A 24,816-nucleotide genomic window follows, 5' to 3' on the forward strand; every position below is an offset into this window, starting at 1 on the left:
GTTGTTTCACAACTTATTGGCATTCAAGAGCTCACAAATACAACAAAAAAGCTGTCTGCACTGCAGGTTGTGGAGGACTCGCAGCTGGACAGGAAAATGTAAAACCCAGGAAAATCAGCCAGCTGCTTTCAAGACCAAGAGACAGCTTCAAACAAATTTGAAGGTTTTTCTTACCAAATACTTTAGGCCAAGAGTACTAACTTTCACATTACTAACAGCCAAACTGTCTGCTCTAGCTACTTATAGACAGTTGTCTATTCAGTGGCCTTTTTTTCTTTATAATGCCAGAAAAAACACTTTTCCAGAATAAATTATTCAGGAAAGGCTGCTGTATTGGACCTATCTATTTAACAGCTCTGCTGTCTTACTAAATCTGAGAAGCAACATGTGTCACTGTGGACAGGTGCTGCTCCTCCAAATGTACACTTCCCAAGGATTTGCTGTTGAAATATATATAATATTGCTCTGGGCAGAAAGAAAACTATGATGCAGAGCCAAGAACGGCAAGAGCCTGACATTAATTAGTTAAGGTCAATTCAGCAACAGGTAAAACATACCTTTGCTCTATTAAAGCTACTTGTTAAAAAGTATTAGGAGTACCGCCTTTTTTCTACAGACAGAATATAAACAGCCAGGAATCTTTACTCATTTTTAATACCATTGAAACACCTTCTGGCATTTCCAAGCACAATTTTTGAAGCACTGAGGGTTGAAGGTATCCCACAATGAATTCAGAGGCACTACTCGCTGTGCCTGCGATTAAGCATGTAGTCAGATTTTGTCGCTGGGGGAGGAACAGGGCAGAAGGCTATTTGTTTTTAAAGGGCTTTACACTTTAATTTGTAAAATCCATTTACCACCTAATTCCCCAAGCTGACTAATTATAACATGTAACTGCATCTAATTAGCTATTTTCATGCAACTTGAGAAGAGCATGCGTAAGTTATGGATGCTACTATGTATTTAATTTGCTTAAAAATCTGGCCCAATGACTCATCTTCCTTTTCCGATTTAAAAAATAACAGTAGACTCTTCAAAATGAGCCGAACGTTCCTTTGAGACATACTCCTGCAAAAATAACTATGCACAAATGCTCTATTGGAAGGCAGCTTCAGTAACTACATACATTTTTGTATAAGTAATTAAAATAAGCAGGCTGTCTGTATCTAATTATGCAGTCCATGTTAGTAAAAATATCTCTGCAATTGAGAGATGTTCAACTTTGTACATAAATATTTTTACTTACTAGATAAATACGCAGTTGTATATTTAGTCTGGTTTTATGTGATCAAGTGATTATTTTATTTACTGGTCATAATAAGTTGCTTTTAAACAGAAATCTTGGCTTTGTTTCCCTTTTCTTTTTTTAAAGGTTAGCTCACCCTAGAGAAGTCTCATGCTGGCTCATTCCTCCATGGAAATAAGCTTCTCTGGCAACTAATTCACTAGATCCCCCAAACCAAAGACAAGCTGGATGATCAGTTCTAGTCTGAATGTTATGTTAATGTACACAAAAAAATGCAGAGTCAGCTTTCCACGGAAGCAGCACACAGCTCAGGCCTTTTCCCCATTCTCAGCCTCGGTGCTAAAGCATTGTAAAACCCAGGCTTCACTAAAATCCAAAAGTCAAACAAGCCTAAAGCAGCTGGAGCCTTGCGAGTCCACGTGTCGCGAGGGAATGGACATGTATTCGGAACTTCAGAAAAGCTCCTCCAAACCTCCCCGGGACCCCGGAGAGGAAGCCAGGCGGGGAGAGCATGACACATTCAGGTAGTCACCACCAGTGGGAATCTCTGAGCTGAGATTCGCTTTGAAGTTTTGAGCAACGTCCTAAATAGAGAGACAGGTTTTGATGGCCTCACACCAGCGCAGCAGAGCTACCAGTGAAATAAAGCCAGCTCTGAGCCTAATTTAAACTAATCAGCAACTACCCTTTTCTTGAGGGAGCAGAGGAAGGGAGAAGTGGGGGGAATGGCAAGGTTGCCTAATATCCATTGGCTTTTTCCTCACACAGGGTATTTCCATTCCTTTGAATCTTCTGGGTCCTGCTTAGATAATTATAATGCACTGTTACTCTTTATTAAAAATACTGTCCTACTGCCTAAAAAACCCTCACAATTAAATCTGACAAGGATTTTCCCAGCAGTTTTAAACTAAAAAGTGACCAAATCAGAACCTGAATATTATGTTAATTTACAAATATAAAAACACATAAGATATATAAATACTATATAATATCATACACATTTTACAGCAGAGTGGAATACAGCTTTTGTGGGCTGCAGCATGTGACTGTTCGAGCACACATGGAACGGAGTCAGTGAGATTACAGGGCAGCAGCTGCTCAGCCAGCATGCCCTGGCTTGAAGGGCAATCTGGCAATAAAACACCTCAACGCCGCGATCAGATGGCTGCCTGCTCAAGCCTTTGCTGAATGATTCCCTCAGCCACATAAAGGAGTTATGAGCTTCTCGGGCTGAAACCAAAATGCTGCAGAAATGCACGTGTCAAACTCACCATTGAAAACACAAATACATCCAGCTAGTCTGATTCGAGAGGAAAGCTACTGCAGGCCAGTACAGCCCAATATTTGCATAAATAAGCAACTGCTGTTTTCTACATTTTTTAAAAACAGTATCAGCATGTTGGAACTCGAGACAGACTGCAGTAACAAGCAGGCATTAGCAGCATCGAAAGTAATCTGATAGCAGCTTCAAAAATTTTCCAAAGAATAATAGCATGAAAACAATGTTAACAATGAAAAACGGTTAGCATACTATGGTCCCTTTGGTGCTTCTACAACCTAGAAAAAGATCGTATATATGATTAGAATAGATTGTATAGAACCTAGAATAGGTCTAGCATAGATTGCATACACGTATACCACCCTGACCACATGCAGCCTTGCTGAGGGCCACAAATGCATCTAGGTACTTAATTCAGTGGGGAAAAAAAAATCCCTCTGCACAAGTACTTTTGTGAGATTCGTCCTTTGCTGGTGATTATGTCCTTGTATATTTTCAGGTCTCAGGCATTAGGCTTTAATATTCCATTTTGCTTTTATAGTTTTGTATAAATCACTGTTCCTTCATTTTGGATCTCAGACAGGATTTGGCCAGTGATTCAGAGATGGAATAAAGTTATAATTCATCATTCAAGCTGATTTTTGAGATACTGTACAATCATTAGACAATTATTGTTATAACACACCTATGAAGCAAATACAAGGAGGGGGGCAAAGTAGATATTAGTATTGGACAAGCCAGAGAGAGTCCCCTGGAAGTGAAGTTAAAAAAGTGCTCCCAGCAACAACACTTTGCATTGACACACTTGCCACTAGATTCTTCAATATGCAGGAAACCGTGAACTAAATGCACTTTGCAGTTTAAGCTCTACTCCCTTGCCATCTTTTGCAATAGTAAGATCACTAGAACTATTTAGTATCACTGACGGGAACACAAACTTTGAACTCCCTAAATCACTAATATCTATTTCATACCTGCTGTTCCCCCCCCACACACACAAAATTCACTTATCACATGCTTCCACAGGACTGTTTACAAGAAATCAAAATCTGAAGGCTTTGCGAGTAAGATGGTCCAACTCTGTCTCTGCTTGAATGATACACATTGAATAATTCATCCGGAGAAGCAGAAAACACAATAGAGATCAGCTTCTAAGGTGCTTTATGCCATTTCCTTTCAGCTGTGTATATCAATGATGTAATTTTAGCAGGGCTACCCCTTCAAGTTGCTGTTAAAAATAGCATGTGCACCATACACTGATGAAATGCATCCACTCCAGGCAATGAAGTAATGCAGCAAGGCTGTTGCTCTTTTCCAGGAGATAAAAGAACAAGTCAGAAAGAAAAGGAAATGTTAACTTTCAAGCTTAGAACTTTTTTGCACCTGAGAAATAAAATTAACTTCAATCAAAATCATTTGTTTTGTGTAAATACAACCTGGGATTTGCCAATGCAAAAAAGCAAAAGAATATGAAATGAGACACCTGACAAAGCATCTCAGCAATGCCAAAGATGACTATTTGTCTCCTTTCCTCTTCTGACACAAAGCAACAGATCTACCACATGGAACAGAGCCACAGTTCCTCCATTCCAGGAGCACACCTGGCAGTGCTACCATCAAATGCTTAAGTGCAAGATGCCCTGCTATATACAGGATCAGGATAATATGACCCCTGAAAGTTCTCCTGATTTGCAATATTTGCAATTCCAAAATGAGATTTTATTCTCAAATTATTGTTTAGCATCAACCCATGAACAGCTCGAGGCTTTCATTACTCATATAGCTATCAAATCTCAATCTAGTTCTCAAAATATCTGTCTCTCCACTGGTATTTCATCAACAGATAGTTTTCTAAAACTACATTAAACCTGCATTAAACAAAAGAATCCAATTTTCTTAAACAACTCCAGTAACAGCTGAATGAACACACAGAATTTTGCTGCTTTGTTTCACTTTATTCTTACTTCATCTCAATTCTATCGGTAATGAACCAAATGTTAATATCAGCATAACTAGACATGAGCAGGTGTGGGCATATTTAACGTCTAATAAAGGAACATTTAAATACTTGAGCAAAACAAAGGTGAAGAACTTATTTGTCTACCAAATGTGTTCAGAGAACCTTTCTGACCACCTGTTAAAAAAAATCCCAGACATCTGGACCTAAAGCCCAGTGTTTTTTTCCCAGGGAGCTATACAAACACTAAGTCAGCCCTGATGTGCAACAAGAATTAGCCTAATTTCACGGATATATAAACAAGACTTTACAGTAAACCACCAGCAAAACCATATCTGGAACATATGAATTGCTAGCTCTTGCACAGTGATCCTCAAAGGTCCCGAGGCATCAACTCTGAGCTTGAATCTGCAGTCTGAAAAACACCCACTGTTTTCTGACCTATGAATCCCAAGGCTGGCATCAGCTGGTAGTCAGAGTACAAGAGAACTCTGTTTAAAAAACACAACCAATTTCCTCCCCTCTAACTGCACATGTCCTTCAGTTAAATTTATGAGCTGCCATTTGCAAAGGGTCTCTCTCACTAGTGCAAGTATTATTACATTAGTTGTTTCTTCTTTGCAGTCCATCTGTTCCTTATGTCAAATACTGAATGTGAGAAATCATGATCACTTCCACGGAAATAAAGTGTTGTCATTTACAAAATAAGGTCACTTTAGGATTAGAAAGAAGGGAAAGCAGAGCAGAGAAATATTTGCAGTAATAGCAGGGGAAGCAAAGAAAATTGCTGGCAAAGTAAACAGCTTTTTTGTGAAATGTTCTCATCTTTCTTCTCCACCCACCTCCTCATTTTCAAACCAGACCAATATGTCATGTCAATGCTCTGTATTAAAGATAATGTATCTCCTCCTGCAACTTACTCCCCTACTTGAAACCAGAATTTATTGTTTCCAATTCCCAATACCGCCAACTTCTGTAACATTATCTCAAGTCCCACAGTATCTGGTCTCTCTTGCCTGCAGTAGTCTCAGATTCTTTTGAAAAGTATCTGCCTCCTATGTCTGCAGAGAAAAGCCGCAATGATGACATCAAAAGGTAATTAAGAAACCCTATAAAAGTTCTCATGAATTTTCAGACTCAGACCCATAATTTGTTAGGTATGAAGAATTTTCTAGCTTGTATAAGTATTCATAAGAACTCTGGCTACCTGTTGATAAAATGGTTACATTTTTCAAAGCCTATTATCCTCCATAAGGCATCTTTTGGAGAAAAGAATTGATCCAAACTTAAATACACATGATGATGAAAAATTGACTTGGAAAATAGGTAGATTTAACAATGAACTGATAAAAGAGGGGGAAGAGCATCCACACCTGCAAACTACCCAGCTAAAAACTTCTTGAGCACTCTGTATGCAGCAAGAGAGCTGCTACTCAGTACTATACTGGTGACAGTAAGTAAAAATGGTCACAGAAATTATGGTTTTCAAGGTGACAGGTGAATCATTACTATTTTTCTCCTCTAAAGTGAGAATTCTGTTCAATTTCAGGAAAAATGTAACCCCAGACAGGATAAGCAAGCCATTTATTTCAAAAACTCTATTATTCTTCTGTTTAAGATGACAGTGGAATGGGTAAGTTTAGACAGACACGCACGTCCAGACATTAAAAGGTGTTAAGTTCTAAAGAAATGCAACGAACAGCCAAGCACTTCTGAACATTTCACACATCCTATGCTCAGTCCTCAATCAGCAGACACAGAAGTGTTTGGTCCCAGCAAGCTATTTGCCATCCGATTGCAGCCACCATCACCAGGAGACGAGAATCAGCAGCAACATTCACCTTCACTTTCCTCTAAGTCTTCCATGATGTATTTTCCACCTTACAGTAAGTTTCAAAACTTTAAATCTTCCCCCACCCCCAAACTTTTACAAGGATATTCAGTGTAACTGCAGGTTAAGTGTTAGTTCTTCTGAGATTTAGAGATGGGGCAAAGTTTTCACAACTGATTCTTTTCTGACTCTGCTGAATTTTTCAGAAGAATCCCTTCAATAAACCATTAAAGATTTGAGGAAAAAATGCTTTTGCCCATTTACTGCATATCTAGTTAAAAGCTGAAGTCTCTTCTGTTGTTTCCATTACTAGCAGAAGGTCACACTATTACTTCTCTAGGTATGGCTGGAATGGTCATTGATTTAATCTGCGTAACTAATCAATGCTCCACAGCAGGCACTTCCAGGGTTTCATATACATGAATTGGCTGACAATTTGCAATACAGGAGATTTCTTCCAGGGATGTACATGCCCGCATCATAACTGTTGCCTCTTATGGCTCTGAAGAGCCACAGAAAAGTGCAAATAGTATTAAACATTAGTTTTACATCTCCTGTTAGATATGCACAACTACATTGTTAGTATTTAAGATCAAGGATCTGTCCAAAGAACACACACATGGTAAGGTAACTCTTTAGCACTATTGAATTTACCAGCAAGTTACTCCTGGAATTTTTTCTCCGGTTAGCTGGATTCTCTGTTCATCATGAGCATCTTCCAACTCACACCAATATCCAACTGAATGGGCTTCAGACTGTCCAAGATCAAGTCCTCCCTTGACAAACCCTACTTTAGTAGGGAAGTTGGTCGTCATCTCAATTTTAATAATTCAGTTACATTGCTCAGTACACAAATCCAGAACAAGTCTTTATATACTGTAAGAATAAATAAAAGCCAGACTGTTTGATGAGGAGCAAAATGAAGCCTTATTTCCCGTGAACTTCTTGCATGTCTCCTTTCCTACAAGAATTCTAGCTTCCTTGGGCCCTACCCCCTATGATGTTCCTATAACAATACTACTTTTCATATCTACAATGTTCACCTTAAAATTTTCAATTTTTCCATACATTCCCTGAAGATATGCACATAACTGGCCACCTTCACTCCCCAGGCACACTCAACATTGCAAGATACCCTCCTCTTGAACGCCCATTAACTTCTGCAGGATCCAAGTTCAGTCTTGCATCCCCAGTGCTGTACATAGTACTGTTTTGAACTGCCAACCAGGCAGCAAACATGCTGCCTCTGGTCCACAAAAAACACAGTGAGTGGCTGCGCAGACAGAAGGGAAAAAGCCCGAACTATTCTTACCTCTCCTCTTGATAGGAGCATGAATGGGTGTCTTCCATCCAGACACTACATTAAATAAAGTAACTCCAAATGACTGTCAAATTTGAATGAATTTAGTCAACAGCCTCAGCAGATAAGGTATAGTGATTCGATCAGTATTTTCAGGAAAACAAAGAGACCAAAGATTAAAGAAAAAAGGTTCAGAAGATTCAAGATGATAGTGCCCCTAGAAGTATGCTTGATATATGTATTATTTTAGATGAACATGCAAACAAAGCATACTGCATATGCACAGTTAGAACTGCTTATAGGAAATCTGCATTACAGGACTTAAACAAGAAACACTCAAATATAGACAGCATGACTTTCAAGTGAAGCCAACTCACTGCAGGTCTCAGCCAAGAGATAGACCTTTCAGTCTTTCCATGCAACTGCTGTTGGTGCAACATAAAGGGCTCCTCTAGTGAACGAATCCATGCCACGAATTACAGACTTTGGTAGGAAGTATCTTAAAGTGTTTGTGCGAAAGTGCAAAGAAAATTATTGCATGGAAAAGACATTAACCCTAGCTTTTAATTCAGTTATCGTGGGCAGCAAAAGCAGCAAAAATGAAGCTACATTGGCTTTCAGGCAAATTAGCCATATAAAAGGCCGCATTAACTGTTAGTCTCATTGCATTAAACTTATCAGGGATGAACTATCCATGCTACACTTGCACTTCAATCTTTCCTGGGCTGAAAAGAGTTTAGAGTCTTGGTGTTCAGGTCAGTCTACTCTAAAAATTACACAATTTTGAATCCTGAAGATTGCTTCAGTAAGCCAAATTTTCACCAAAAGCAATAGTTACAATTCTTCCTAGAAAAATGATCTTTAAATGTCTGGAACAGTGTAAAATAACTGCTAAATTGTAGGGGTCTTTTTGTTCATACCTCAAAGGAGCTAGGAAAACAACTTCAAAATCCCCCACGCCAACAATTCAGAAGTAATGCTCTCTTCCATGAATGAATGGAAGCTGGGACGGAGCTAGTACCTGTTAATGAAGAAGGGAGGTTTCTTCTAAAGCGGGCCGGCATCTGTGCTCTCTACAGTGGACTCCTCAGGCTGCTCTCCCCTCCTCCCCCCCTTACATCTTGCCATTGCAATCCCAGATTTCTCCAGACAAATCTTGTTATGTGAAGAGAGCGGCAACAAGGATGACAGATACTGACTCCAACTTCAAAGAGTACAAAAGTTACCTTATTAACCCACAGTACCACCTAACAATGTACATTTGTCTGAGTCCAAGTGGAGTGCTACAAGTTTATAATTCTAATCCCAGCCCTGAAACAGCCAAGGGGTGAACTACTTTACCTGGCCTCTAGCTTCAATGGCATAAAATGGACATATATTCTTGCCTGCATGAGAGCAGGTACAACTGCACAACCAGTAAAAATTTGATATGAAATGCAACATTCTTTTAGTTTTTAAAAAAGTAAAAAGACCATGATTTTCTTTATTCCAAAGTTAAACCTCCAACCTTAGCTAAACTCCAACATCAACTATGGAAAACCGAGCCACATGATTTATGTGGCATATAGGCTTCCAGAAGTTTATGATATACAATAGTCTCCAGGCAAAGGGGGAAAACTATGCAATATCAAAATATTTAAGTACACTAATCCTCTGATTTGACTGCTAGAATTAACTGTAAATACTTGATATTCAAAAACGACTATACTGGAGACAGTGAGTAAGTCTGGAATCCAATGCCTTCTGTGTGATCTAAGACTTATCTACATTGCTGAAGTTAACTTTAGAGATAAAATGAACAAAGCGTATACAAACAGCTGAAAAATTACATACAATTGGTAAAGGGAGATTTTTTTTCTGAAGTATTACAACATAGAGCTTAAAGAAATATTTAGGCCAACAGTAGTTGACCCAATATTGTTGGAGATAATGCATTTACTTAAAAATAGAATAATCCAGCTATACAACTGATGATGCAGAACACAAGTCTGGATCCCAAACCAAAAGGATTTCAGGGTCATTCCCCCCCACCTGCATTCAACAGGCTTAATTAGCGTCAAACATTTCTGGAGAAAAAACACTGTTGATTGCCATTAACACTAAGAGAGCTCCTGCAATCCAGCTTCTTGTGGAAAAATGATGATCCAAGGAAGTGGGAGAAAAAAGAGCAAGTGAAAGACCACATAAATACATTTTGTCCAAAGAAAATAAATAGGTAGCAAAGTAATAACAGTTGAAGTTTCTGGATAGCCCATACAGCACATTCTGACGTCTGTTTTAACGAAACAATTAGATTCCAAAGCTTGTTACACATAACAACCTGCTTAACCTATCTGGAACTCATATTCCACCTGAGGTCAATAGGATTACCGCAAGCAAGGATATACTCTACATCCTCACATTAATCCAGTATTAAATCAATACGTTACTGAGATACATTTTCTCTAAAAGTTGTTTTTTCATCATGCCCACCAATTGTGATTCCTTTCCTCCTATAAGTCATGCACATGCTTATTCCAGCCTGGGACACACAGATTCTGCAAAGCCTCAATTCACATGCGCACAGATAGCATGAATTTAAATTAAGCAAGAAGTTTTACTGTGCTCAGAAGTACTAAATGGAGTACAAATTGTAGAATAAAAGCATACTGCATCCATTTTACATCTAAAAGCTTTACTCCTCTCCACCTACAGAAAGCAGTTTGTGCTTATCATTAGATGCATGTGTTGCAAGAATTGTGATTCAGCTTCGCTATATAACGGATCAGATTTCACCAGTTGCTTCATTTGAAATCAGACTGCCTTGGAGAAGATTTTGAGGTTTGTGTGGTAACGGCAAAGGAAAGATAACTTAAACATACAGGAAGCAAGAATAGAGGAGTCCTGTCACTTCCCAGAAAATTAAACTTGTTCCACGGAGGAAAAACATCAAGACTGTTTACAGACGAAAGCAGCGGTAGCAACACCTGCAAAGCCTCATAACAGCAATGGGCATCTCAAACATGGCACAACTTCCACTACAGGACATTCAGAACAGGGCTGCGATAAATCAAGACACTACTCTGTATTAGAAGAAAGGAGGTCCTTAGACTGCAGTCTTCATACTATATTTTGCAACTTACACTGCATTTATTATAAAGATTCTTTTGTTCTGTACTTCAACATCTGGTCTAGTGTACTTTATTCCGCTGTGCTTTTGGAAAATATGCTGTGGTCACTGACCATGTTTAATACATTGCTAAAAAATGTCATATGCACAGAGTAATAGTATTGCTTGCCTACAGTGTTATCCACCTAATGGCTGAATCACTGTCTTTGGAACATTACAATGAGAGTAATTAATAACATCTCTAGTGTGGGGGAAATTCCTGTTTCTTTTCAAACTTTTTACAAAATAAGCTGAATTTTTCATTAAGGTTGATTAACATAAGAATACTCTTTTGGGAACTGCCACACAAGGTCAGAATACCTCTACATCTACAGGCTGTTACAAATTAGTTCTGTGAATGGAACTTCACTCCAGTCAGATGGCTCATTCTGGATTTTGGGGCATAGGGACTGAATTTCCCCCAGCTACCAGCTCAGGATAGCTAGCAACTTTTGTTCTGCAGGCAAACAATTTAGCATTATTTTAGCCTGTGACCTCCTTTAATCACCTCTGTCACTTGCTCCTGGGAGAAGGTTCTGCAGGTAGCTTTCTAGAAACTGTAGAATATCAAGCCTTTATCTTGAGATTGCAAACCGAGCAAGGATTGCCTGACACAGCTAGCTTTTCCAGGGGCTGTACCACAGTTCCCTTACCCACAGAACAAAGAGGATAACCTCAGAACACCTTGCTAATCTTAAGGCATGTAAAAAGCAGAGCAAAGTAGTACAAAAACTGGGCCCAATTCTTTCCCAACATGTAGTACTGGAAACATCATGAAAGCAATAAGATCTACGCAACAGTTAGACAGTGGCTGACAGAACAATACCTTCTGGGAACGCTTTCTGGAAACAATCTACTTCAACCTTTCGAGTTTAAAGGACTTAAAGCACGCAAAAAATCTGCAAACCAATGTGCATTGTAAGTAATTTTTAACTGAACTTACACCAATGAAGGACAAAAACCCCAGCTACCTGAAAAAAGGCATAAACTAGTAGATATTAAATAGAAGATCCACAGGCTGTGCAAATTCTAAGTTTAAGACAACAAGCCTTGGTGCCTTTAGCAGGTTCCTCCAAGTAACTTTACTTGCTTTGCCAGCACTGTGCTCCAAAATGGGAGACCTGTCTAAAGAAAGGACCAACTACACAGTTGCACTGCTACTGAAAGTATATGCCTTATCAGGACAACTAAATTACAAGCATAAAATCTCATCTCTGAGACTCAAATCAACCATTCAGGCATTGACACCTTCTGCAGTTATACTTGTGCCATCTAATTCTTATAATATTGTAGAAAAAGGTTTAGGACAAGGAGGACAGCGCGGCACTTGACTCACCCAGTATGCAACAGAACCCCCAGCCTTCATAAATCTGATTGCTGTGTTTGGATCAATGTTAAAAGCACAGTTAAAATCTTGCTGCATTCTAGAAACAGTAAAAAAAAAAATGTGCGACAAAGATGTAGCAACACATTACTGCTGGAATTTGAATTACATGTAACAAGAATCTGTCCACATTTGCCTCAGTTCTCCTTGACCAGTGAGATCTGCCAATACCTTAAAACCTGTAAATAAACCTGCCTGCAGCTTACAAGCGTAACATGACAACCAGTCCCTGAAAGAAGGAAAAGACTAATTCCCAGGGTTACCTCCAGTTAAAATAATGTCCACAGCTGTGAAAAGAGATTTGAAAGATCCTAAGTTACTGATCATACAAGTTACACTTAGAACGAAAAGCACAGTTTATACTACTGCTGATTATGACCAGATAAACTTCAGAGAAGAACTACATCCTTGCATGTCAATGTCATATTTTTGATAAACCAGCATAGCCTGAATCTTTGATCTTTATTTTACAAAACATAAGCCCAGATAAAGCACAGATACCTGGACAAGCTTACATCTACAGATATGAGATCTTCCTCATATATCAACAACTGAGCTGTGAAACAAAATTTTGCTTGTCAAATGTAATAATGCCAAATGAAACAGACCATCTATACAGAAATGTCTATCTTACCTTGCCTGACCACTGATGCATGCAGAAAAAGCACAGCTTTAGCCAAGGCTGAATGACTGGCATACAGAAGTTGGTTAATTTTGCTAAATAACCATATGACTGTCGAGATGGGAAGTGTAACCACTGCATCCCAGCTGGTCAACACTCCCAATAACTTGGGCATTACAGCATGAACCTAGCTCACCAAGGCCTAGCAATGTTCCTGCAGTTCGCTGGGCCGTAGAGGTGAAAGGAAAGGCTTATGTACTCTTCAAATTGATGTTCCTTTTTACGTATTTGTTTCCTAAGGCAAATACGTAGCAATATTCTATGCAGATAGGATGGTCTAATTATTCAGAAGATATACATTTGACAAGTCTCCAGAAGAAGCATGTATGAATGTATCCAGCTAATCACTTAATTATGCAAACACAAGTGCATACAAAGACTTCCAACACAGTTAAATATTCAGCAGTACACTCCACTATTTCTCCTGTTGTCTTCTCCATCTAGAAGCATGAAATATTTCATGCCAAAAGCTAGATTCATAGGGTGGATTAGTGAGAAGACAGCCACTGATAACTTTCAGGTCCAAGTATAAACCTATCAACTAACCATGTATACAGTCTACGTTATGTCACTGAAATTTCTACAAGTCAGGATTAAAACCACTCAGTGGATTAATGTGAAATGTTGGCCCGTAATCCAACTAAACATGATGAATACTGCACCTTTAGTAATATGTCTCATTTTTATATTTCAGCCACAACCTTTTAGCTGAGACAGTCCAGCTCTACTACTTCTGTCAGGATGACGATAAACTTCAGCAGCTCACTCAGTTCTGACCACAAAAGAGAAATACTGCCCTCTCAAGATATCTGAAACAGAACTCACTAAAAAATACCATCAACACACAAATTACACTAGTCAAGCAACCCATCCACCCCCTATTCATGTGACTTTGAATTTCATGTAGTGTAAGATAAGTTAAATTGCTGTATTCTTAGCAGAATCTGCTAAATTAAGAGATGTGCCTGTTTGCTCAGAGAATCTGAGGCCTGTATAAGAGCAATGGTGGCCCCAGGCTGGCAAATGATCTTCAGCCGCACTCTCTAGCCTTAAGAGGAAAAACTCCCTACCATACATATCATCACAGAGCAAGAAGAACTCAAAAGCAATTTCTACTGCTGGTGAACCAGAAAGCAGAATATCAGTTAGTAAAAACTGCTGTGTTTTTCCACAGCTCCTTTTACCAACTATCACTAAGGCAATCTACAAATTAAAAAGCTACATTTTCTGAAAACTAAGCAGGTATTCTATAAGGGAAAAACAGATCAGAGAAAAACATAATTAATTTTCACAGTGTACCATGACTAATCTTGGCATATATTCAGGTACTGGAACAGCAATCACTGAGTACGAATGAAAACAGTGTTGAACCCTGTCCTATTTTTATCAGATGAAAGCCACAAACCTAGCCATGCTTCTGCTTAGTGTTGCATTTTCTTCTATCCTGATAGCTTTTACAGCTGGAGAAATAGCTACTTACAGCACTATTCTGCTGTAAAAAATTATTGCTACTTACAGCTATTGGGATTATAGTTGGGTATGTCACAGAAAAGGAGGTCCAGCGGAGGCAAGCTAAGAACATTTCCTTGGGATGTTTAACTATTTCCAGTCTGTATCAGTTCTTCTGCATTTCACAAGAAGTAAAGTTGTGCTTTGAAATTCTTGATCACAATTTAAGTGGTATTAAAGTATATTTGTTTGCAGATAGTTAAACTGAAACAGAGTTATACAAGGTTATGGTGCAAACCAGTGGCAGAGAAGGCAGAACTCCAAACACCAATTCCACACCATTTGCCCCTCTAATTTATACGGTTCATGACATTTTTAAAATGGCATTTGAAGGCAAAATACTAGTGCTACTGATGTGACAGTATAATTCACCTGTGCCACTTCAACCATACAGCACTGTTTTTATTAACCCCATAAAGAATTCACAAAAGCCATTCTATACAAACAGCCACTCACAGTTCAAAGACTTTCCTCACATGTTTCTTCAAACACATTAAACACTTATAGACATATTTAAATCTAAATTTTTTAATATTCATAATCATAGCCTAGAATGTGGAAATGCAATGCATACTTACCAACTCAGCCATTTAGCCAGGTCAGGATGCAATGTATCATTACAAAAACAATAAAGACTTGCTTTGGACCAACAATCAGTTCCAGGGGTTAGAAAGCTTGTGCACACGTGCTAAAATGCAAGCTTTCTCCTAACCTCAACTCCTCTTCCCTCAATTTCTCAGTTGCACATTCTTGGAAACCAAGAAAAGGGAAGTGAGTGGAAACCTAACTGCTTTAACTGCCTTCTCTCACCAGTAAAGCAGTCATCACCGTATGCTCTGTACAAGATATAAACTGCTACTATAAGGATGAGAGATTGAGCGTCCCCAAGAAAAGATATTTGACCCAAGCCAAGTTAGTATTTAAACTCAAACAATTTTCCTGCTTATTTTCCAACAGAACGCTCATACTTGTCTCTCGCTGAAGATTTTTCATTGATATGCTAACAAGCACTTCCTACAAAAACCCTTCTGTGACTCTTTCCTCAATCCAACCCAACAGTAAAGCAGCAAAATTCCAGTCTCCAGCCATGATTAAAATAATGTTAATTGCCATAAAGAGATACTAGCTCTTTCCCCCATTGGAAGAATGCAAAAAGGGACACACCTTTGGAGTGTTTCCCCGAAGGCCTCTTGGGTAATGACTCTTCAATGGAATGTGTTGACGTATGTAGTACATTTTCCAAACTGTTACTGACACTGTTTATGGGGGTCTCAGACCTTGGAGCGACCTGGAAAGAAGAACACAAAAACACAATATAGTACACTGAGGTAACGCGAGAATGTTGCACCTTCCTCTGGAGTGAAGAGTACCACTTTGAAAACAGTTAGGAGACATATATGCTTCTTTTAAAACCAAATGATGTTGCTGTTGATATTCCAGAAGTCACAGTCAGGGAAATTGTTTTAGTCAGCAGCTACACACAAATCTAGATTAGCCAAGATAATCTATAAAGCCACTTAAAGTATAATTCTTTTTTAAACAATAGTCACACAGCAGTCAATTGTAGACATATTGCAAGACAGTTAACCTCTCCACACGGTAGTTAACTTTTCAACAACAAAATTAGAGAAAAAAGACTCTGGAAAAATAACATTTTTATGTTATGTCATCTACCTATACAGATGCAAACTGAAGGCATTGAAGAGTATTTCCACATAGATTACATGGAATGAATTCTAATATAGAGAAAAAACTATCTTGTTGTTTTTGCCATTTGAAAGCCTGCGATCAAGATCATATTTCAATGAAAAATTACACACTAAAAATTGCCCAAACAGTAGGCTGCATCATCAAAACAGATTTCATGGCCTAATATGTACCTTCTAAACTGCACTTAGCATAAGAAACACATTTTCACCATTACTTAAAGCTACAGAAACAAACATAAATCACAAGAAAAAGCAGAATAGAACATTGCCTACTTTAGCTGCTGTCCACAAGAGCATTCACAATTATGTAGCAACACAAAAACATCTATTACTTTTAGTATAACATTCAACGCCTGCCTCATAAGCAAGGCAATTACTCTCTTGTTTTCTAGGTAATGAGAAGCAGAAGTGGATGAACAGTCACATTAGCAGTACAAACACAAGGGTTTAAGTATCTGAAAGAGGAAAATGCGCTTTAAAGAGGTAGTTAAGACCAACAAAAGTGCTCACACTAACTAACGCATTACTTGAATTTCAATTGCCACATTTTGAATTAACTGAAATCTCAGTATGTAGAGCTGTAACTACAATTTAACATGAATTTTAGCCTTTCACAAGCCTCAGAAGAAAATATTAGCCTGACATAACAAAAGAAGCTATCCTTTACTCATGGTAACTAATATCAGAGACTAGAGTTTCCTGCAGTGAAGAAGGCTCATTCAGACTGATTACTTGAGACAGTGCCATGAGGTGGAAGGACAATTTATACTTAAAGCAATGCTTTGCTCACCCTACCATTAGCCTAACATATTGATATCAGCCAACACAATGCAAGTTAAAAATAGCATCTGCCTACTTCTACACAATTATCTATTGTAAGCTTCATTAAGACGGACTTTCATATATTCATATACACACAGCTTAAGGCAGCAGCACAAGACTTAGTATACTTGCATTCATAAACAAATCTATATGTGCACCAGAGATCAACCCAGAAAGATGAGCTTCAGGAAAAAGCAGGATTACAAATACCTGCTGCCCTCTTCAGCACCGTTAGTCTACTTTCTGAATAAAGAAGTTTATTTGTATAAATCTTCCCTAGCACAGTTGTTTTCCAACATTAAGAACAATTTATTACCAAGCTTTCATATACAGTCTAGCAATTAAACTTTAAGGCTTGGGGCGGGGAGGGGGAGGCAGGGATTAAATCTCCCTGCCAAAGTCAGTCTTCACCAAAGAGCTTATTTCACACTGTCTTTCCTGGAGCTCAATAAACTCTCGCTCCAGCGGATTGCTGCTGAGAGGAAGTTCCAGAGGACTTAGCAATGACACCACCATCCTGCTGGCAGGGGAAGAACTCGGAACAACTAAATAACAGAGAAAGCTAGAAAATCAGACCTAGGCAAGACTATGCTATCCTAAATAACCAGGTTCTGAATATCTGGAACAATCTGCAAATATAAAACACTTACAGTAATACTTGAAACTGAGTAAGACTAGAGCCACATGATTTCAGAAACTCCCTAAACGTCAAGCAGTTTCTACTACAATATATTGCCTACCTTTATATTCCCTGCTCTCCTCCCACCCCACTACCCTTCCAATAAACATTGCGTGCAACTTAAAACTTGCATTGTGTTTCCACAGAGCCTCCAATTATTTCCATAAAGATTTAATTTTTATGTATTTAGTAAAGATTAATTTAGCCCATATGTCTTGACCAACTGAGCTCATATACTATCTGATTCTGTCTCACATCAAAGCAGAGCAGTTTCAGCTTGGCTTACAACAATCACAGCGCTCTGATTAGTTCCAAATGGAGCAGCCTTTAGTGAGCTAAATGGTGTTATAACCAATCTATGTCTGCCTAAAATTATTGTTCCAGATTTTAAGTAACTTTTTCCAGTGCCTTAAACATACCAATAGTGCAAAGGCTTGGATTTAAGAAAAATGAAATTATAATGAAAAATGTTTTGCAAATCAAAGTTATTTCCAAATAAGTAACAGCCACTTTTTAAATCTGAGGCTAAGTGAAACACACAGGAACAATATCACATAAACGGTGAACTGCAGGAATTACTGTCCTGGGAAGGTTGGGAGAAACATCGACAAAAGCTTAACAGATGCTCAGGAAGGACTTGACCAAACTAAGCTGTGGATAATTCGGTTTCAAGTTAACTCTGGAAGGAATGGCTCACCATATCTGAACACCAATGTTATCCCCAGTTTGGACTCAGGGCAAACTACATTTTAAAGAAACAAATTAGAGGATTTCTAATAACTCAGAACATGGACTCTGCTCTAAACATCCATAACATACTTTGAGGGTACCATTAAGACCTTCTGTAAAGATGAGCTGAATCACTAGCCTCTCAAACAGGGCATTCCAGTGAGATTCGTATTTTCAGAAGCAGCAGTCAAATTGCTTTGGACCTTTTAGGATCTATAACATCTCTGAAGGAAGCCAGGATGCCATTAAAGAATAAGAATCTGCTGTTCAAGAGCTGTTTTAAATGCCTGTTTTCTCAAATGGCAAGGGCTTAAGGTAAAGGCGGATAAGACACATGATGAAATATTCAGGCTGTATTCCACAACAAACCACTAGACTTACATTTTATAAATGCAGAAGAACTCACAAATGATTCAAGGTTTAAGTGGTTACAGCATCAGACATTCAAATACAAGACTTTAGATTTTCAATGAAATTATTTGAGACTATTAGCATAACCAGTCCATGAAAACTAATCAAGTAAAACAGTAATCCTATAAAGATAAAGCAATAGAAAGATTCTTCACTACTTCTAATCCTATCTTTAACATTGCATTTTGTAGTGGGGCAGGGAGAAGGAAAGCCATCTGCTGTATCCATCCATAGTTTCATTAGATTATTCATAAATTTTCTTATCAGAGTGGTCTGTAGGCTTATTCCATGACTCTAGGAGATTCAACACTTGGAACAAATTGGCACAGAAGTGATTCTTAAACCATTTTTACTTAGTTTTAGTGTTGTGCCCTTCTTCCCCCACAGCAAAGCATCTGGCTCACTGATAAACTTCTGATTTTCCAGACAAAAAGCTAGCTTGCATCTCTTCAATTTCCAGGTAAAGTAGCAGCCATTCTTATATTGAAAATGACAATAATAAAATCAGTTCATGCAGACACAAATTCAGACCTTATCAAAATCCTATTTGTTCTATAATTTTGGATTTCTCACAGAAAACATTGTCCAGAGCCATTACAGGAACAGCACAAAGAATTGTAACGTCTGGTCTAAAATTCTTACCAGTGCGGGGACGGCTGAAGTGAACACGGGAAGTGGTAAATCTATGAAGCCAGATTCAGCAACTGTTAACTATGTTCCCCAGGGACAATGCCTAACAGTTGATCTACTGCATTCAAGTCTTTCATAAGAATAACAGGATTCATAAAAGTCAAACATAAGAATTTTACTAAAACAGCAATTATGTGTTCCTTTTAAGAACAACTAACCAGAACACAGAAAATGGATGGTTTAATAGCAAAGTATTTGCTGACTTAGTTTGAAATGGAGCCAATATTAACAAATCGACATAGCCTGCTAATATCTAACATGACTTATAATTTAAGAAAACAACACATATAGGATCCGAGGGAAGAACTTGCTCTCAAACATTTCAGCTGGGAAAAACATTGGATATAGAATGAGGTCATGCATTACACAGGAAAAAGTGAACAAAGTATAAAAGCAAAGAAAGTCATTTAAGTAAAGTACTATGGCAGCAGCTAGGAGCCAAAGACAGGAACACATTTTCCAATTGATTATTCATAAAAAATTTCTCACATGATGTTCAGATTTCAAAAACAGCCAATGGAATACTAGGAAAGCCCTACAGAGGAAAGCTTCTGCCAGCCCTTGCCTTGGAAGTCTCCTTTCAGAAAGGCTTCAGAGTCTCATACTGCCCCCCATTTAAGGCCGATACGGGTAACTTAACAGGGCACTCGGGAGCAGGAGCACTGAAGTCTGGAAGGAAACAATCGCCTCCATTCAATCCTCTCAGTTGCATACTAGCAAGTATTAATAGCAGCTTATTTTGAGGTTAACATCAAGGTCTTTAACACAGTGCAACACTGTTTGTAAAAATGCTGCAGCATAAGCCTGAAGGTGAGGATACAGCCGTGCAGGTTTAGGAGGATAAGATACTATTTCCCAATACAGGTAGGTGGCTCAGGCTCTGAAATCATTGGAAAAAGCTGCATTACTGACACTCAGATGTCAGTCACTGATGCCTGGGACTGTTCGGTAGGCCAAGTCTGAGCCAGAAAGGACAGCAAGCAGTGCAAGGATCTGACACCCCAAAGCTAGTGAGACTGCAAAGCCAGGAGGAACAGGACTGAGCAAGATCTTCCTCTCAGCAGCAGCAAGCCATTAGATCTGCCCAAGCTGCTTGTGAAACCATAGCCTCAGGCACCAGTACTGCATTTACCTACATATGCAAGTACCTGACTCTGCTCCTACTAGGAGAACTGAAAATCACAACTACTCCTTTTGCAGATTTGGGGCCTTACTGATCTTCAACGAGGATGTTTAAGGAATGCTTATAAACACAATCAACTTTTCACATACTTAATGAAATCAACAACAGTGCGCAATGCTTGAATTTATATGTGTTTAGCCATTTTGTTGGAGTGGGACCAACAGTGTTTGGTTTGTCCTAGAAATCTGCAGTTCCAACAGTCAGCATCTATCAAAAAAGTGGCAAGCACCAGGTGCAATCAAGTATGCTCATACTTCTCAACAGCCACAAAAGGTCCCACATGTTCTGGTAGGAAGTTGGTTAAAAAAAAGATTCATCTTTGAATACAAAAGGGTGAAGAGGTAATTCACAGTGAAATGAGATAATAGATTGGATGGATGCTTTTGTCCTGTGAGATGCTATTACTGGAAGGAAACGAGGCATGCAGTACTTAAATACCACAGGATAATCACACACCTGCTACAAGGCTGTTTGGTGGACCAGATGGACCAAAAAAGCCTAAATTGTATCTTACAGATTAAGTCAATTCCACTAAAAATCCTTCATCTAAATAAGAATTGTGAATACTTTGTTAATACTAGGAATATCAATCTACAGAACAGTAACCGGACTTTAATTTCGTTACGCTGTGTGTTTGAATGTCATTAAAGACAAACAGTCAAAAGGAGCATTTTAAGACATCTGGCAACTGTAGTTCACAGCGATGTGCACTCACCCTGTATGCAAAACAAGCGAAAATGCATTGTGCAAAGATTAGATTCAGAGTTCTTCAACATTAGGTAGTGCAATGTTTGTTGCTGCCACTAGACAATCTCCAGTAGCTAACTACGGGAGCTTGCCAGACAGGCAAAACATGTGGGATTCTCCTTTGAAAAGATGCACTGCGAGTTAGAGTTTGAAATCTACGGGGAAAACTCTTCGTAAAAGACAACCAAAAAAGTAAATAATACAATAAGCTACATGCCAACAGCCTGTTTCATCTATGTGATCTTCCATGGTTTATGACAGCTTACTGCTGGATAGGCTGCAAGTGCAGCCAGTTCACTCATGCTGTGCTGATTCAAGGCACTACTATTCTAGACTTCTGGTGCTTCAAGATTACGTCAGAAATGAAATACAAGAAAGGTAGTATTTTTTTCCTTCAAAGTAAAAGATCAGATCTGAATCTTACAAATCAATCATTAAACACATCTCAAAAGAAAGCAGGCACACAGCTGCTTATAACTAGGACCCTGAGAGAGATACTGCCCTACATCTGCTGCACAGATGTACATGTCCTGATTCTTCACCTGTATGCTACCAAAAACTGAAAGCAGAGACCAGAAAGGAAAAAAGTATCTTAAACTTGCCAAAAGAATTCAAAGTGTAACAGAGTTCTATCTGCTATAGAAGTCTTTCACCCTTAACCACATCTGCCTTTAAAATGTTACCATTTGGTTGACTTCAGAGCTGTTGTACTTTATGTTGCCAGTATATACGTGGGAAATTGCCACACCATGGGGCCATATACACCTTTGGGAGGTGAAAGGATAATCACAAAAGGCAGTTCTAAAATCTGCTGAAGTATAATCCAAGCAATGAGCAAACCATACGTCTTTCCTCTAGTAGTGTTTCATTGCCATTCCAGCCTCTTCAGCAACAGTTCACAAATTAACAAGGTTGACAGAAGTAATTTGACAAGTCACAAACTCACTGAATCATATTGTTTCTCCCTCTTCCTTCCTCTCCCCCCCCCCCCAATATCCACTTAACTAATAGCTAGAGTGCAATAAAACTACTTATAGTGGAAAAACAAGACACTGGAAAATAATTCATAATATACACAAGAAATGTTCACTGTTACTATTTATCACCATGACTTGGCAGGTCTTTAATTAAAATTAAGATCTCACTCCTAAGTAATTGATCCTATTATTTCTGGATCACTTCAGCTTGCTATAAAAATACTGCAACCCTATACTGATCAGCACAACTGTTAAAAAGTTTATCCCTTCAAATGTTTTTTCTTGGTTAATCATAGCAATGGGATGAGAGGGAAAATGAATTATATTTTAGCTCAAGGCAAGAGCAAGGAATCTGGAAGTTTGCTCAGTACAAAACTCATTCATGAGAAACACAGATCTGGACCATATCAACATCTCTTTGCTAGATTTAATACTCTTCCCTAATCTAAATAGGGAAAACAGTTTCAACTTGTTCCCTCCAATTCTTAGCAGAGAGCAAAGTCAAATTCTTGTATTTAAAGGAGACGAAGGATCTCATTGCCAGTCAAATTAGAGCTAGCATTTCCACAATAAGAAAAAACTTACCTATATTATTGGGAATAACATTCCTGTATTTCCTTTTAGGGGGAAAATATCTTCGAAAGCAAATACTAAAATATATACTGCAGCATATAAATATAGATGACTGCATATGCCTCTTTACTAGTGCGCATTTAAGAGAAGTACTACAAGTACTGCAGCACTAAGCCCATAGAAGAGTGGGAACTATCCTGCCAGAAGAAGGCAGTGCCTGTATCTGTTTTTCAGCTAAAGGATCACAGGATCTCAGTTTAAGCAATTCAAACCATTTTTAAAAATAAACTCAACCATTTGGTTAAGTACTTCCCAACAAGGATGCTGTTCAAAACCGTTCACGTTACACACTGGAAAGCTTGTTAGGTGTGGTTACCTACTGCTAGCTCTGCTTTATGATCTACATAGTTTGCACATTGATTAAACCAGTTTGTAGTCTGGTACAGTTCAAAATGTACAATACCTTACAATAGGCACTTTTACTCCAGAACAGATGAGGTCTATTTCAATTTTGTTTAACAGACAATTACTAGGTAATTAGTAAAAAAAAAGTTAGAGCAAATTTAAAAAGTAAGGAAGTAGAACACACTCCTAAAGCAAAAGCTTCATTCAGCCTGCACAAAAATTGGGAAAACAGTTCATGGAAAAAACAGCATCATTATTAGCTCAACAGAAGGTCTTTTGGCTGTTCTGTCCCTGATGTTTGGATGTACAGTCCATTTTCCAAGCAAACTAATTTAGGTTCTTAAAATCAAGTTCATCACCTAACTTTAGATGATTAGGCAAAATGAATTCAGTGGTAATAAACACTGTTAATACAAGAGATCATTATCTTTTTTTGATGATTCCCTTATGTGTGAAGCTCATACTTGTGAAAAATTTTTACAGGTTCAAGGCTGAACCAGTAAGACAAATTCAAAACAAGAATATCAGCAAAATTATAGTCCGAACTAGAAGCCTCGAATTTCTAAATTGGAATGTCAGTAGGCATGTGTAATCCCTGCGGCCTCAAGTACCTATAATACCAAAAGGACATGGAAGAATTGGCACATGCCACCAACTGGAAGCTAAAAGACCTACTCCTGGCTCCTGAGGAGTTTCATGTGTTTTTAAAAATAAGATCGCTCCTCAGATAGCAACAACTTCTCTTGTTCCTGGATGGATTTACCAATACCGACAAATAAACAACTCTAATTCTAGATAGCAATTGCTATTAACATGGCAAGCTACTAAAGCAATAAAATATCATCTTATGATGGTTAGGAGGCTAAAAAGTTTTCATGATTTATTCTACCCCTGCGAAGCTAGCATAAAAGCCATACAGGCACTTGACATGCATCATCTAATAGCTAGATCACTTGCTCTGTGAGGACTGTAAGGACTCAGTTTCAACCTACCAAGTAATATTTTCGTTCCCAGTTCATCACTTCATAGATTAAAAAAATCCAGGCAAATACTTCTGAGTGTGTAATTTCAATCACCTGAACCAAACAGTGCAGAAACAAAAAACAGCACTGAAGGTATTTGAAATGGACGCCTCAAAAGGATCTCTACGCGGTTCCCAATATAGTCTTTAGCAGTTATTTCTAAATTTTAGATGAGCCTATGGAATTAGCACGGGTGAAAAATAGCATCTTATGCTATAAGCTTGAAATAGACATTGATGCAGAATTTGGAAGCTGACTGGGCAAGAGCCCTTGCTCCCATTCACAAGATATCAACCCGAAAACAGCCACATAACTACAGTGTCACTGACTTACTTCCTTTCAGCTCCAAACAGTAGTCAGACCTACTATTTATTACCCCCGTTCTACAGCTGAGGCCACAGCCAAATCATTGCACTAAACTCCACTGAAGTCAGCAAGAGCTCCTATCACAAGTCAGTTAGCACAGGCGATAACTAACCAAAACATTACCTTACCTCACTGCTTTTGTGGAATGAGCTCAATGAGTAGATGAA

At 38.4% G+C, this 24,816-nt stretch overlaps 1 protein-coding gene across 1 annotated transcript in view; it reads right to left on the reverse strand.

Annotated features, from left to right (window-relative positions):
* The window catches only part of ZCCHC14 (zinc finger CCHC-type containing 14), a 57,694-nt gene that overhangs the window by 28,116 nt on the left and 4,762 nt on the right, over window positions 1-24,816 (reverse strand). The window contains exon 2 of the mRNA XM_026107935.2: window positions 15,501-15,624. Coding sequence (XP_025963720.2) covers window positions 15,501-15,624 — 124 coding nt within the window. The remainder of the gene's footprint in view (window positions 1-15,500; window positions 15,625-24,816) is intronic.

Source organism: Dromaius novaehollandiae, chromosome 13 (genome assembly GCF_036370855.1).
Source record: "Dromaius novaehollandiae isolate bDroNov1 chromosome 13, bDroNov1.hap1, whole genome shotgun sequence".
Classification (NCBI taxonomy): domain Eukaryota; kingdom Metazoa; phylum Chordata; class Aves; order Casuariiformes; family Dromaiidae; genus Dromaius; species Dromaius novaehollandiae.